The 12,901-nt window shown below is 38.2% G+C and overlaps 1 protein-coding gene and 2 long non-coding RNA genes across 5 annotated transcripts in view; 2 read left to right on the plus strand and 1 right to left on the minus strand.

The window, feature by feature from the left end:
* hadhaa (hydroxyacyl-CoA dehydrogenase trifunctional multienzyme complex subunit alpha a) overlaps nucleotides 1–6,908 on the plus strand; it is a 32,580-nt gene extending 25,672 nt beyond the window's left edge. The window contains 6 exon segments of the mRNA NM_001105276.1: nucleotides 260–400; nucleotides 481–549; nucleotides 3,265–3,460; nucleotides 5,072–5,186; nucleotides 6,009–6,154; nucleotides 6,311–6,908. Of these exon segments, the coding sequence (NP_001098746.1) occupies nucleotides 260–400; nucleotides 481–549; nucleotides 3,265–3,460; nucleotides 5,072–5,186; nucleotides 6,009–6,154; nucleotides 6,311–6,456 (813 nt within the window). The 3' untranslated portion in view covers nucleotides 6,457–6,908.
* On the minus strand, nucleotides 6,682–9,093 carry LOC147839476 (uncharacterized). Its single transcript, XR_015519157.2, has 2 exons — nucleotides 8,458–9,093; nucleotides 6,682–7,309 (listed from the first exon to the last, which is right to left on the minus strand). It is a non-coding gene; the product is annotated as an uncharacterized LOC147839476 (long non-coding RNA).
* Nucleotides 9,094–9,904: 811 nt separating this feature from the next.
* LOC141379463 (uncharacterized) overlaps nucleotides 9,905–12,901 on the plus strand; it is a 48,042-nt gene continuing 45,045 nt past the window's right edge. The window contains exons 1-2 of one of the 3 annotated variants that reach the window (XR_015519119.1): nucleotides 9,905–10,028; nucleotides 11,268–11,369. This is a non-coding gene — a long non-coding RNA (uncharacterized LOC141379463). The remainder of the gene's footprint in view (nucleotides 10,029–11,267; nucleotides 11,370–12,901) is intronic. The other 2 variants (XR_015519120.1, XR_015519118.1) reach the window with 2 other exon arrangements.

Here is a 12,901-nt window from a genome sequence, read left to right on the forward strand (position 1 = left end):
TAAAAATCAGATTTGATAGATGAGGCCCACAGAACCATTAAGATTTTACACTCTGTTGAAGTCTCACAATTCCATGGCAACAGCTTCTTTAGAAATATTATTCCCATTAGGAGACATGATATGTTCAATACTTATCTGCCCCGCTGTAAATTTTGTATTGTATAGGTTAGAATGGAATAGGTTTAAAAAATTTGTCCTACAAAAAAGTACATTTTGTTTGATCCGGCCCTAAAATGAATTTTTTTCCTCACGGATGTAGGTGATCGGGATGCATTATTTCTCTCCTGTGGATAAAATGCAGCTGCTGGAAATCATCACCACCGACAAAACCTCCAAAGACACCACCGCGTCTGCCGTGGCCATTGGACTCAAACAGGGGAAGCTCATCGTAGTAGTGGGGGTACGAACACATTTTGTTTCTCTACCTTTGTATTATCGGTTCATTATAGTTACTGATCATGTGTGTGTGTGTTTCAACAGGATGGTCCAGGGTTTTACACCACTCGCTGTCTGGCACCCATGTTAGCTGAAGCGGTTCGAATTCTTCAGGTAAATTCATATGAGTTTGGGCTTTTACGTTTTTCGTAAAGCGTTTTTTATTTTTCAGTCTGCCCTAAAGGAAACATCTGCAATATACTTTAAAGTGTTCAATTGTTTCAATTTATGCAAATGGAGATTTTAATTACGATACATATTTTGAAAGGTTATTTCTCAAAATCTGTTTTTTTCTCCTGCACTGAGCCATGCAGGAAATCTCCACTTCAGGAGTTCTTACAACAAACTTTACGGTGTTATTCTTGCCTGAATTATGATCTCTAATGTTTATACACTACCTGACAAAAGTCTTGTCACCTATCCAAGTTTTAGGAACAGCAAATAATAACTTGACTTCTAGTTGATTATTTAGTTTCAGAAGTGGCTTATATGAAAGGCAAAGGCCTCTAGATTACACTTATTTTACCACAATAAAATATGATCATGCCTTGATTTTTAATGATTTAATTAGGACAGTATGGTCTGACTTTGCTTAGACGAAAGTCTTGTCACTTAACAGAAGTAATGTCCAGTATAGAATATAAAGTCATGCTGCAGTGGAAACAGAATGAATACTGTGTCTGACTCCATCATGAGCTTGGAGGACTGCATCCATACATCTCTGCAATGACTCAAATCACTTATTAATAAAGTCATCTGGAATGGCAAAGAAAGCGTTCTTGCAGGACTCCTAATCTTCAATGCCTCCTCCTTCATTTTACCCCGGACATGCTTAATAATGTTCATGTCTGGTAACTGGGCTGGCCAATCCTGGAGCACCTTAACCTTCTTTGCTTTCAGGAACTTTGATGTGGAGGCTGAAGTATGAGAAGAAGCGCTATCATGCTAGAGAATTAGCCCTCTCCTGTGGTAATGTTTTAGAGAAAAATTTAGAGAATTTGCCCTCTTCTGTTTGCTCTCCTGTGGTAATTTAATCGGCAGCACAAATGTCTTGATACCTCAGGCTGTTGATGTTGCCATCCACTTTGCAGATCTCTCACACACCCCCATACTGAATGTAACCCCAAACCATGATTTGTCCTTCACCAAACTTGACTGATTTCCCTAAGAATCTTGGGTCCATGCGGGTTCCAGTAGGTCTTCTGCAGTATTTGTGATGATTGTGATGCAGTTCAACAGATGATTCACTGGAAATATCGACCTTCTGCCACTTTTCCAAAAGATCAACTAGAAGTCAAGTTATTAATTGCTGCTCTTACAACTGGGGTCGACGACAAGACTTTTGTCATGTAGTGTACATTTGTATTGTTTTATATAAAATAATTATTTTCTCTGTTAATAGTATTTTCATGAATTAGGAAGTTAAATAAATAAAAATCCAAAATCATCCCTGTAAAAATTATTTTTATTCTGTAAACAATATTTATTCTAATATTAAACAGAAGTGTAATTAAAGGAAATGTTAATTCTGTATTTTCTCTATGTGTTATGAGTTTATTATTGGTATATTTGAATATTTTAGACGTAATAAAACTCTTTATTACTTAACATCATTCATGTTCAATCATGTTAAAGACAAATTTATGTTGTCGTCAAGCGATTTCTTTCGATACTTACAATTAAGAAGCTATATTACAAATCATAAAGAAAAGGAAATATTCAAAAAAGTCCCAACTAATGTGGAACAGTATTTTATAAATATAAAAAAACAAAAAGGATTACACAAAAGACACATATCACAGATATATAATAGCCTAATTCTGGATTCTAGAGATAACACCCTTCAAATTAAAGAAAAATGGGAATCTGAACATTTTTGGGGATGATATTTGGGAAAACATATGTTCAGAAGCTCATAAGGGGATCAACAGCCATAATTGGAAAGAGTTTGACTGGAAAACAAAAAATAGGTTTTTTAGAACACCTTTCAAAATATACTAACCAACCACAGTCAGAGGAATGCTGGAGGGGTTGCGGAAATGTGGGTAATCGCGCACATATATTTTGGGAATGTCCGAAGATACTTGCATTTTGGGAAGGGGTAAAGATTGAGATAATGAAAATTATGCAGGTAGATCTACCTTTTACTTCCCTGTTTTTCTTGCTTGAAGGGCTACCCCAGGATATATATAATAAAAACCAGAGATATATACTACATATACTTTTACTAAGTGCAAGAAAGACCATAACAATAAATTGGATGAAGCCACACCCTCCAACAATAGTACAGTGGATAGAAAAACTTAAATGTATATATAGAATGGAGTGTATGACTGCTCAACTTCAACTAAAGCTGGATATTTTTAAACAAAGATGGGCACCTGTTACGTTGCATCTGAATAGGACATAGTATTTCTAGTTCCTTTGAAACTGAAAATATTGCATGTTTTTTTTTTTTTGTAATTTTTTTTTAATTTACATCTGCGGCTACTGTCGTTTTTTTTCTCTTAATAATCGCTGCTGTCACTGAATGTTCTGTTCTGTAAAATGTTTTAATGTATAAAAATAAAGTTAAAAAAAAAAAAGATGTATCTACAGTGTTTACACTTGTTAGTCTTGTTACATTTTGTAACAGGAAGTATTTATTATATTTTTATGTAGCAAATATTTTGATTAAAAAAATTGTAACCATGCAATTATGAATTCCTTTGTTTTGGTGCTCTTTCTCATAAAATGTTTAGCCTGTAGCCGTTTTTCTGTGTCTCTTCAAAACTATTCTGATCATATGAGGCAACTCTAATCTTCCTGTCTCATCACTTTGGCTGACAGGAAGGAGTCGGGCCCAAGAAACTGGATTCCCTGACAACAGGATTCGGGTTTCCTGTGGGCTTAGCGACACTTGCTGACGAGGTCGGTATTGACGTGGCGGCTCATGTTGCAGAGGATCTTGGCAAGGCTTTTGGAGCGCGGTTCGGAGGAGGAAATGTTGACTTCTTGAAGACCATGGTGCAAAAAGGGTTCAAAGGTACATCAGCTTAACCACATGCAGCTTTATCTCCATAAATTCTCAGTTTGGGATTACAGAACATTGACTACTTTACATGGACATGAGTAATCTGATGTTTTGCCTTAATTTGAATTGGAGGCAGCATGAGAACGGCAGCACGGTGGCTTAGTTGCTCACAGCAAGAAGGTGGCTGGTTTGAGTCCCAGCTGGGTCAGTTGGCATTTCTGTGTGGAGTTTGCATGTTCTCCCAGTGTTGATGTGGGTTTCCTCCGGGTGATTCGGTTTCCCCCACAGTCCAAACACATGTGCTATAGGTGAATTGAATAAACTAAATTGGCCATAGTGTATGAATGTGGGTGTGAATGAGAGTGTATGGGTGTTTCCCAGTACTGGGTTGCGGCTGAAAGGGCATTCGCTGCGTAAAACATATGCTGGAATAGTTGGCGGTTCATTCCACTGTGACGACACCTGATAAATCAGGGACTAAGCTGAAGAAAAATGAATGAATGTTTACTTTAGTTCCCGTTTGACATGTTTATCATCATTACATCAGCATTCAACGCTAGTGACTACCAGTGTTTCACTCAACAACAGTTCGAGTTCATCATGGCAGTAAATGTCATTTGGGGCGTTTTGTTTTTACTTTCGTGACAAGTTCAACTGTAGTTAATTTCTCACATTATGCGTGCAAACAGATGACGGAGGATACAAATTCTCAAGCAGGCTATTTCTGCCCCTATGACATTTCATTCATGCCCCTATGAAAAGGTTAAGTCAGTGGTCACCCACTGAAGCTAAGCAGGGCTGCGCCTGGTCAGTATCTGGATGGAAGATCACATGGGAAAGCTAGGTTGCTGCCGGAAGTGGTGTTGGTGAGACCAGCAGAGGGTTGTCAACCTGCGGTCTATGTGGGTCCTAACACCCCAGTATAATGAAAAGGGCACTATGATGTCAGTGAGCGCCGATTTTTTGGGTGAGACGTTAAACTGAGGTCTTGACTCTCTGAAGTCATTAAAAATCCCAGGCTTCATCACTCTTGTCTCCTCTCCACCAATCAGCTGGTGTGTGGTGTGCTGTCTGGCGCAGCATGGCTGCCATCGCATCATCCAGGTGGATGCTGCACACTGGTGGTGGATGAGGAGATTCCCCCCAAAAATGTGTAAAGCGCTTTGAGTGTCAAGAAAAAGCTATATAAATATAAATATATATAAGTATATTATTTTTATGAGCCACAAACATTAATTACTACTGAAGAAAAAAGTGTTTTCTTTTTATTTTTAAAGGATTGCATGAGGGTGAGTAATTAAAGGGTTAGTTCACCCAAAAATGGAAATCTGTCGTTATTTACTCAACCTGCACTTGTTCAAAACTCATTTGAGTTTATTTCTTCAGTTGAACACAAAAGAAGAAATTTTAAAGAATTCTTGCAGCATTCAACTGATAAAAGAAACTCTAATATGTTTATTAGCCCATGAGGGGGAGTAAATAATGACATTTTTGGGGTGAACTAACCCTTTAACAACAATGAATGAACTATCATTTTAAATTTCACAAAATACACAAAGAAAGTATAACATGCAATAAAGAAAATATCTGAATGCTGATTGCGATTGTTTATGTGCACTTCAGGACGCAAGTCTGGAAAGGGTTGTTATGTGTACGGAGCCAAGTCAAAAGAAAAGAAAGTGAACTCAGAAGCTGAAGAAATTCTCAAGAGCTTCAAGCTAACAGCGCCCCCTGCTGTGTAAGCCTGTTTATATGATTATATGATTAGCAACTAGAAACCCTTCATATTTCTCTCTGTCCTCTTTATTTTCATTTCATTCCTTTAAAACATGTTTTAACACATTTTTATCCCTCTCAGGCTTAAATTAAGTTTTAGAAACAGAAAAAATCTGATATTTGGGGAAAATTATCATATGGAGCAGTACAATAGAATCCTGACTTTTTTTTTTTAGAGAGACCTTCACATGCAAGGTGTTTTGGGATGTTGCAGATTTGCCCAGTGTGGTAATTAGACACTGACGACTGAGTATGATGTGAACAATAACTTTTTATGTACAACTTTTCAAACAATGTAACAAACTGCTTTTCAGTGGCAGAACAACAACAAAAACAATATGGGATCCAAATCCAATATGTCAAATCCTCATTGAGTAGGTCATGTTTCCAAGTCACTTTGTCATGTGGTACTCCAAGAAACAGTTTTTGCCTTTTGTTTCATCTGGTGTGCAAGTGGGGAAACTGTTTGTTGCTAATGGACAACCAAGTCCTGCAGTGTAAACACATTACATTACATTACATTACAAGTCCTGCAGTGGTACTTCTGAATAAAAAAAAACTCATAAAATATGTATCTGGAGTAATAAGGTAGTTATTTTTTAGTTAATATTCTAGTTATTTTTTAACTGTTGCAAATCTGCAACACCTGCCTTGAGAGGGATAATGAGTTTCGTCTGTTTTTAATTATTTTTATTTATTATTTCACTTGTTTACGTAAAGCTCTTTGAATTACCATTATTTATGGAATGTGCTATATTAATACATTTGTTTTGCAAATGTTTAGCTCCAGCGATGAGGATATTCAGTACAGACTCGTGTCTCGATTTGTGAACGAGGCCGTGCTGTGTCTACAGGAAGGCATTCTGGCCGACCCCATTCAGGGAGATATTGGAGCTGTGTTTGGACTTGGATTCCCGCCTTGCTTGGGAGGTAAACGCATATCACACGCCTTGTAATTAAAGTGATTTATCGTAACCGATGCGGGCTTAGCACCAAGCCTTGAGGCACACCACATTGTGCCTAAGGATAATTGTGGAGATACAAAGTAAACTCTAGCAACCTACTTCATTTTCTCCTACATTTCAGGTCCGTTCCGTTTTGTGGATTCTTACGGCGCAGACAAACTTATCCAGAAAATGAAGCGCTTTGAGGAGGTTTATGGTAACCAGTTCAGTCCCTGCCAGCTTCTCCTTGATCACGCTAAAAACACCAGCAAGAGGTTCCACAAGTGAAAAGATTCACCACTTTTATAATCTCCTCAGGACCTCAGTATCACTTCATATTAAAAGTAACATCTCATTTGCTCACTAAGTGCATTATTTACGTAATTTTAATGTACTGTATCAATTTAGGGTTAAAAGCACTTTACTAATTTGGCTTGTATATATTTTTTGAGTTTATTAATCGAACAAACAATATAACATCTCTGTAAAATTGAAATTTTCCTCAACACAGCGTTTTTTAATGAATGTTGGTACTTTATTTATTCAGGTACACATCACATCACTTCTGTTAAAGCCTTTAAATGTTGCAGCTACATGTTTTTGTTTTAACCAGCGTGCCTCAGATTATCTCCAAGTCAAGCTGGACAAGGACTTTTGAGCAGTTATTTGTTGTATTTTTGTATAGCATAGTTTGTATGTTTGCATATGTTTCTGCTACATTAAACTAACATCCCCTAAAATTTGCTATGTGTGTATGTGTTTTTTTGTTTACACCCAGCACATAATTCACTATATGTAAAGTAAAAATCATTGCAAGAATGAAAATGAATTAATATGTAGTGCTTACACAGATATAAAAACATATACACTCACTGGCCACTTTATTAGCTACATCTGTCCAACTGCTCATAAAAGCAAATTTCTAATCAGCCAATCACATGGCAGCAACTCAATGCATTTAGGCATGTAGACATGGTCAAGATGATCTGCTGCAGTTAAAACCGAGCATCAGAATAGGAAAGAGAGGTGATTTAAGAGACTTTGAACGCGGCATGGTTGTTGGTGCCAGACGGGCTGGTCTGAGTATTTCAGAAACTGCTGATCTACTGGGACTTTCACACACAAACAAATCTAGGGTTTACTGAGGCCCCGTTTACACTAGTGCGTATTAGTTTTAAAACGGCGTTTTAGAATGAAAACGATCCGCGTCCACACTCGCGTTTTACCCAGCGTTTCTGAACTGCTCTCCGTCCACACCAAAACGCTGAAAACGCACATCACGTGACCACACACACACACTTTGGCAATCGCTGGAGCCCATCTACCCAGATGAGAGCTCTGCTAGTCGGACTTCTCATCAAGCATCTCCCGCTGGATCTAATCTCACTATATTTATTAAACGTGATATTTCATTCATCTTGTTGTCTTTATCTAACGACATATTCCCTGACTTTGGTCACTGGAATCTATTACTTGTTCTCAGGTAACGTGTTTTGGCTGAGCGCAAAGATAAGTTAATGATTAATGTAAGCACGTAGCCTACATTCTGTATATTGACTGATCGCTTGCCTTTATTTCCTATAATGTATAAACTTATTGTATGTTATACTTTTATAATGGCCATTATCGATTATTAAAACTGATATTCAGCAAAAGAGAGGGTGTGTTTCGTATTTTCACTGAAATTGAAAGGAGGCAGTTGTTATCGGCTCCGTTTTGTTATAAATATGCACACAGTGAAGATGACGCTCATGCAGCACGACGCCTCAACATTTCTGCTGTCTGTTTAGTTTTTAATATTAAAATAAAAATAGGCAGTTCCTTATATCAAGTTTACATTTTATTGTTGAGAAAGTGAAACAACGTAGCCAGGGTGATGTGAATGAAGTTATAAAGTACACTGTTCCCTGTGAAGATTGACGCGTGTTCTCGGTATGTTTTCCATATCAAACTGAGAAGAAGAGATGCAGCCTTGATCAAACTTGCGAAGTCTGAACTTACACGGAGAAGATTCAGGACTGAACTGTGTGTTAGGCTACTTAATATTGAGGAAAAGCCCCAATCAGAGAGGCGAATGTCTGCAGCCCCGCCTCCGTTTTCAGATTTCTCCGTCTTTCCCCATCCACACTGAGACGGAGCTGCAGCGTTTTAGAATGAAAACGGCCTCTCCAGCGTTTTCGAAACGCTCCGTTTTCGGCGCTCGAGAACTCCGGCGTAGTGTGGACGGATGGCGTAACCGTAGCAAAACTTATGCGTTTTCAAACTAAAACGCATTAGTGTAAACGGGGCCTAAGAATGGCAGTTCTGTGCACGCAAATGCCTTGTTGATGTCAGAGGAGAATGGCCAGACTGGTTCTAGCGGATAGAAAGGCAACAGCAACTCAAATAAGCACTCGCTACATCCGAGGTCTGCAAAAGAGCATATCTGAACACACAACACGTCCAACCTTGTCCCGGATGGGCTACAGCAGCAGAAAACCACACCGGGTGCCGCTCCTGTCAGCTAAGAACAGGAAACTGAGGCTACAATTCACCCAGGCTCATCAAAATTGGACAATAGAAGATTGGAAAAACTTTGCCTCTTTGATGAGTCTCATTTTCTGCTGCAACATTCGGACGGTAGGGTAAGAATTCGGCGTCAACAACATGAAAGCATGGATCCATCTTGCCGTCAATGGTTCAGGTTGATGGTGGTGGTATAATGGTGTGGGGGATATTTTCTTGGCACACTTTGGGCTCATTAGTACCAATTGAGCATTGTGTCAACACCACAGCCTACTTGACTATTGTTGCTGACCATGTCCATCCCTTAATGACCACAGTGTACCTTCTGATGGCTACTGATAACTCACCATGTCATAAAGCAGGAATCATCTCAGACTGGTTTCTTAAATATGACAATATGTTCACTGTACTCAAATGGCCTCCACAGTTACCAGACCTCAATCCAATTGAGGACCTTTGGCATGCAAGTGGTGCTCGCTGCAGAGCCATTTGAGGAGAGGTGAGCTCCAGCGAGGGGGAGCTTAAGCTTGAGCTCCAACTTTTTTGCACTTCTTCTACGAGTGATGTCACTGGGGGTAGGGTTAGGGGTGGGGTTGGTGTACGCATTAAAACAGCTTACAGGAGGAGGAGCGACAGCTCATGCTCCCCCTCGCTGGAGCTCAGCTCTCCTCAAATGGCTCTGCAGCGAGCACCCTCTCTTGGCATGTGGTGGAACAAAAAATTCACATCATGGATGTCCAGCCAACAAATCAGCAGCAACTGCGTGATGCTATCATGTCAATATGGAGCAACCCAGTACTAGTAAGGTGTACCTAATAAAGTGGCCAGTTAGTATATATTTGTAGAATATAAATGTGTTCTTTGGAGTGTTTTTGGAGATGCTGCTGTAGTTTTAATTAATATTTTACAGCTTCATCTATTTTCATCTTAACTTTAGTAAATCAGTGTTTTTGGCATATAGTTATTGATTTCTATTATATTTTTAGTTATTACATCTGTTTAGCTGGAAATGTTGAAAGAGATCTTAGAAATGTTGCTTTAGGAACTTCAGAAATGATAGTTTACTGTTTATTTTTTTATGTTTTGAGTCTCCAAAAAGTGTTTGGGTAAAAAGTTAATTGACAAAAATCTTAATTATTTAAATAGTATTTTTACTCTTATAAAAATTTTAACATTTATTGTAATTTTTATTCTGTAGCCGCCATATCTATAAATGCGCGCCTTTATTGGGAAAGCCCGCCAATGCGCGTTAGCAAAAACAAACATGGAGGATCTTCGTCCGATGTTTACAACACTTGTCATCTTTTCTGCGAGTAAGAAAACAGCTGTAGCCTAACGTTACACCACTCACCAAGGTAGGGATGTGATTATTTGAGAATATGAATTAACATAGGCTTATATTTAAGCTTTTATTAGCTTGTTTCTCTGACCTCTTTTGGACAATAACATAGCAAAAAGATGACCAGAGAGAGGTCAAATATTGAATCGTCACGTTACATTAAAACAAAACTGTGATTTCACAACAACATCTAGCCATTTTATTTACAATTTTTTGTCACTTTTCAGTTGGTGCTTTTGGAAACGGATCTTAATTTATTTAATTAGGTTAATAATATGAAGTATTTCATTTGATGTCGACAGTGCTTTTGGGAAAGTAAGCTAATTTAATGGTTGCAGATGTAGATAATTGCTTAAGCCTACATGGCGTATTTAGGTTAAAATTTGTGTGGAAAATAACTCCAGTATGATGATGATGATGGAAGTTTCCTGTACTAATAGTTTTAAACAGTCTTGTACCGTGCAAACAAACAGAACCACTTTATTTTTAACCAAACGTATAATGAATACTTTGTGGAACCATTAGCCAAACGGTGTCTATTTTGATGTAACGTTATGATAATTACAATAACAGTTCCTTTAGTAAAAAATAAAAAATTATTAACTGAATAAACAGAACCAAAAAGCTCAATTGGCCTATATTGATCAGGTTTATTTGCTGGATGTTTTGAAACAGCTCTAAGTTGCAGTGTTGGCAAATAATGAAAATGGCACCTAAATAAATAAAAGTGGCCCACAATTAAATTTATATAATTCTAATATATATTTTGCTTATATCACACTATAAGTGTTGTTTTCTAAAATAGTAAAACATTTAGTTCATACTGATACTTAAAGAGATCTGCAAGTAGACAATTGTGTTTGGTTTTGCTCTGTACTGGCAATACAAATTGATGCAAACAGATTAAAGAATTGGTTCACCAACAAATGAAAATTCTGTCATTATTTAATCACCCTTTCCTCGTTTTTAAACCTTTATGAGTTTCTTTCTTATGCTAAACACAAAAGAAAATATTTCGAAAAATGTATTTGTTTTTCTTACTATGGAAGGTTACAGGTTTTCAGCTTTCTATATAATATCTTCTTTAGTGTTCAACAGAAGAAAGAAACTCAAACAGGTTTGGAAACACCTGAGGGTGAGTAAAGTGAGTACATTTTAATTTTTAACTTTAATAACTTCAGTAACAAAAAGTTTGTATCATCTTTTAAAGGAATACCACACCGTTTATTAATTCATTCATTTTCCTTCGGCCTAGTCTCTATTTCAGATGTCACCACAGCGTAATGAACCGCCAACTATTCCAGGATTTGGTTTACACAGCGGATGCCATTCCTGTTTTGGAAACCACACCGTTCAAGTAAGCACTTGATTTATTTATTTATTTTTTTTTTTCTGTAGTTGATCCATCAGGATTAAATCATACAATTAAATCATACAAGATGAAAATTACAGTACAAATGAAACACACTACTGCTGTTACATACAGTATTATTAAAAAGACAAATGCATCTACATAGGGGGGACGTCGTTAAATAAACATTCCAGAAACCTTCCTGAAATGCTGATAAAACTTAAGAGTAAAACGTGAGGTAAAACATTCTCATTTCAGCAGCTCTGACTCACCTCACACACACCCTTCATCAGCGTGGGCTGTAGTTAGTAAACTCTTAATTACTGTCACCTAATTACAGCGTGTTCTTTAGACTGTAAAGTCTCGCTGCTCTTATTAGCGTGTACATCACAAACTGAACTCTTTATTTTTAAATCTCGATAAAAGTTTTCCTCCTGACATGAGCTCAGTGTGTGCAGGAGACGTGAAGAATAATTGTGCTTTATATACAGTGCCCAGCATGAATGAGTACACCCCATTTTGAAAATGGACATTTTGATCCATTTCTCAGTGAATATTGGTCATATATTTTAATAGATTAGAAAAGAAAAACAGATTAATAAAAGGATATATTTATTAAAATAACATTTTAGTCACTGAAAATCTTTAGAAATAGAAATATAATACATTTAAATTCTAGCAAAATATTGCAAAAAAATCAACAGATTCGTTTGTTAATTCATTTATTTATTTTCAACCGCTTTTCTGGGGCCGGGTCGCGGGGGCAGCTGTCTAAGGAGAGAACCCCCAGACTTCCCTCTCCCCATACACTTCCTCCGGGGGGATCCCGAGGTGTTCCCAGCCCACCTGAGAGACATAGTCCCGCCAGCGTGTCCTGGGTCTTCCCCAAGGCCTCCTCCAAATAGATGCCTGGAACACCCTCCTCTAGGAGGCATCCAAAACAGAAGCCTTAGCCACCTCAGCTGACTTCTCTCGATGTGGAGGAGCAGTTGCTCTATTCAGAGCTCCTCCCGGGTGACAGAGCTCCTCACCCTATCTATAAGAGTGCGCCCTGCCACCCTGTGAGGGGAACTCATTTCGGCCGCTTGTATCCGAGATCTTGTCCTTTCGGTCATGACTCAAAGCTCAGGAACGTAGATTGATCGGTAAATCGAGAGCTTTGCCTTTCGGCTCAGCTCCTTCTTTACCACAATGGACCGATAAATCGACCGCATAACTGCTGCCCCAGCACCAATCTGCCTGTCGATCTCGCATTCCATTCTTCCTTCACTTGTGAACTAAAGCCTAAGATACTTGAACTCCTCCACCTGGGGTAAGAACTTTTTTCCCCACAGAACCCGGCCGGGCTTAGCCCAAGGAGTGACATGGGATCATCCACCTGTAGGCCCACCACCTGCAAGGGGAGCTGTAAGGGCCTGGTGCATAGTGTAACAGGCAGTGGTCAATGGTTAGGACCACAACAACCCAATCGTCAGGCACAGAAATTGGAGGAAAATTTTTAATGGATTTTTTGTTTTTTGTTTCACTTAATTTTTACC

The sequence above is a fragment of the Danio rerio genome, chromosome 20 (assembly GCF_052040795.2).
Source record: "Danio rerio strain M-AB ecotype USA chromosome 20, GRCz13ab, whole genome shotgun sequence".
Taxonomy (NCBI): Eukaryota; Metazoa; Chordata; class Actinopteri; order Cypriniformes; family Danionidae; genus Danio; species Danio rerio.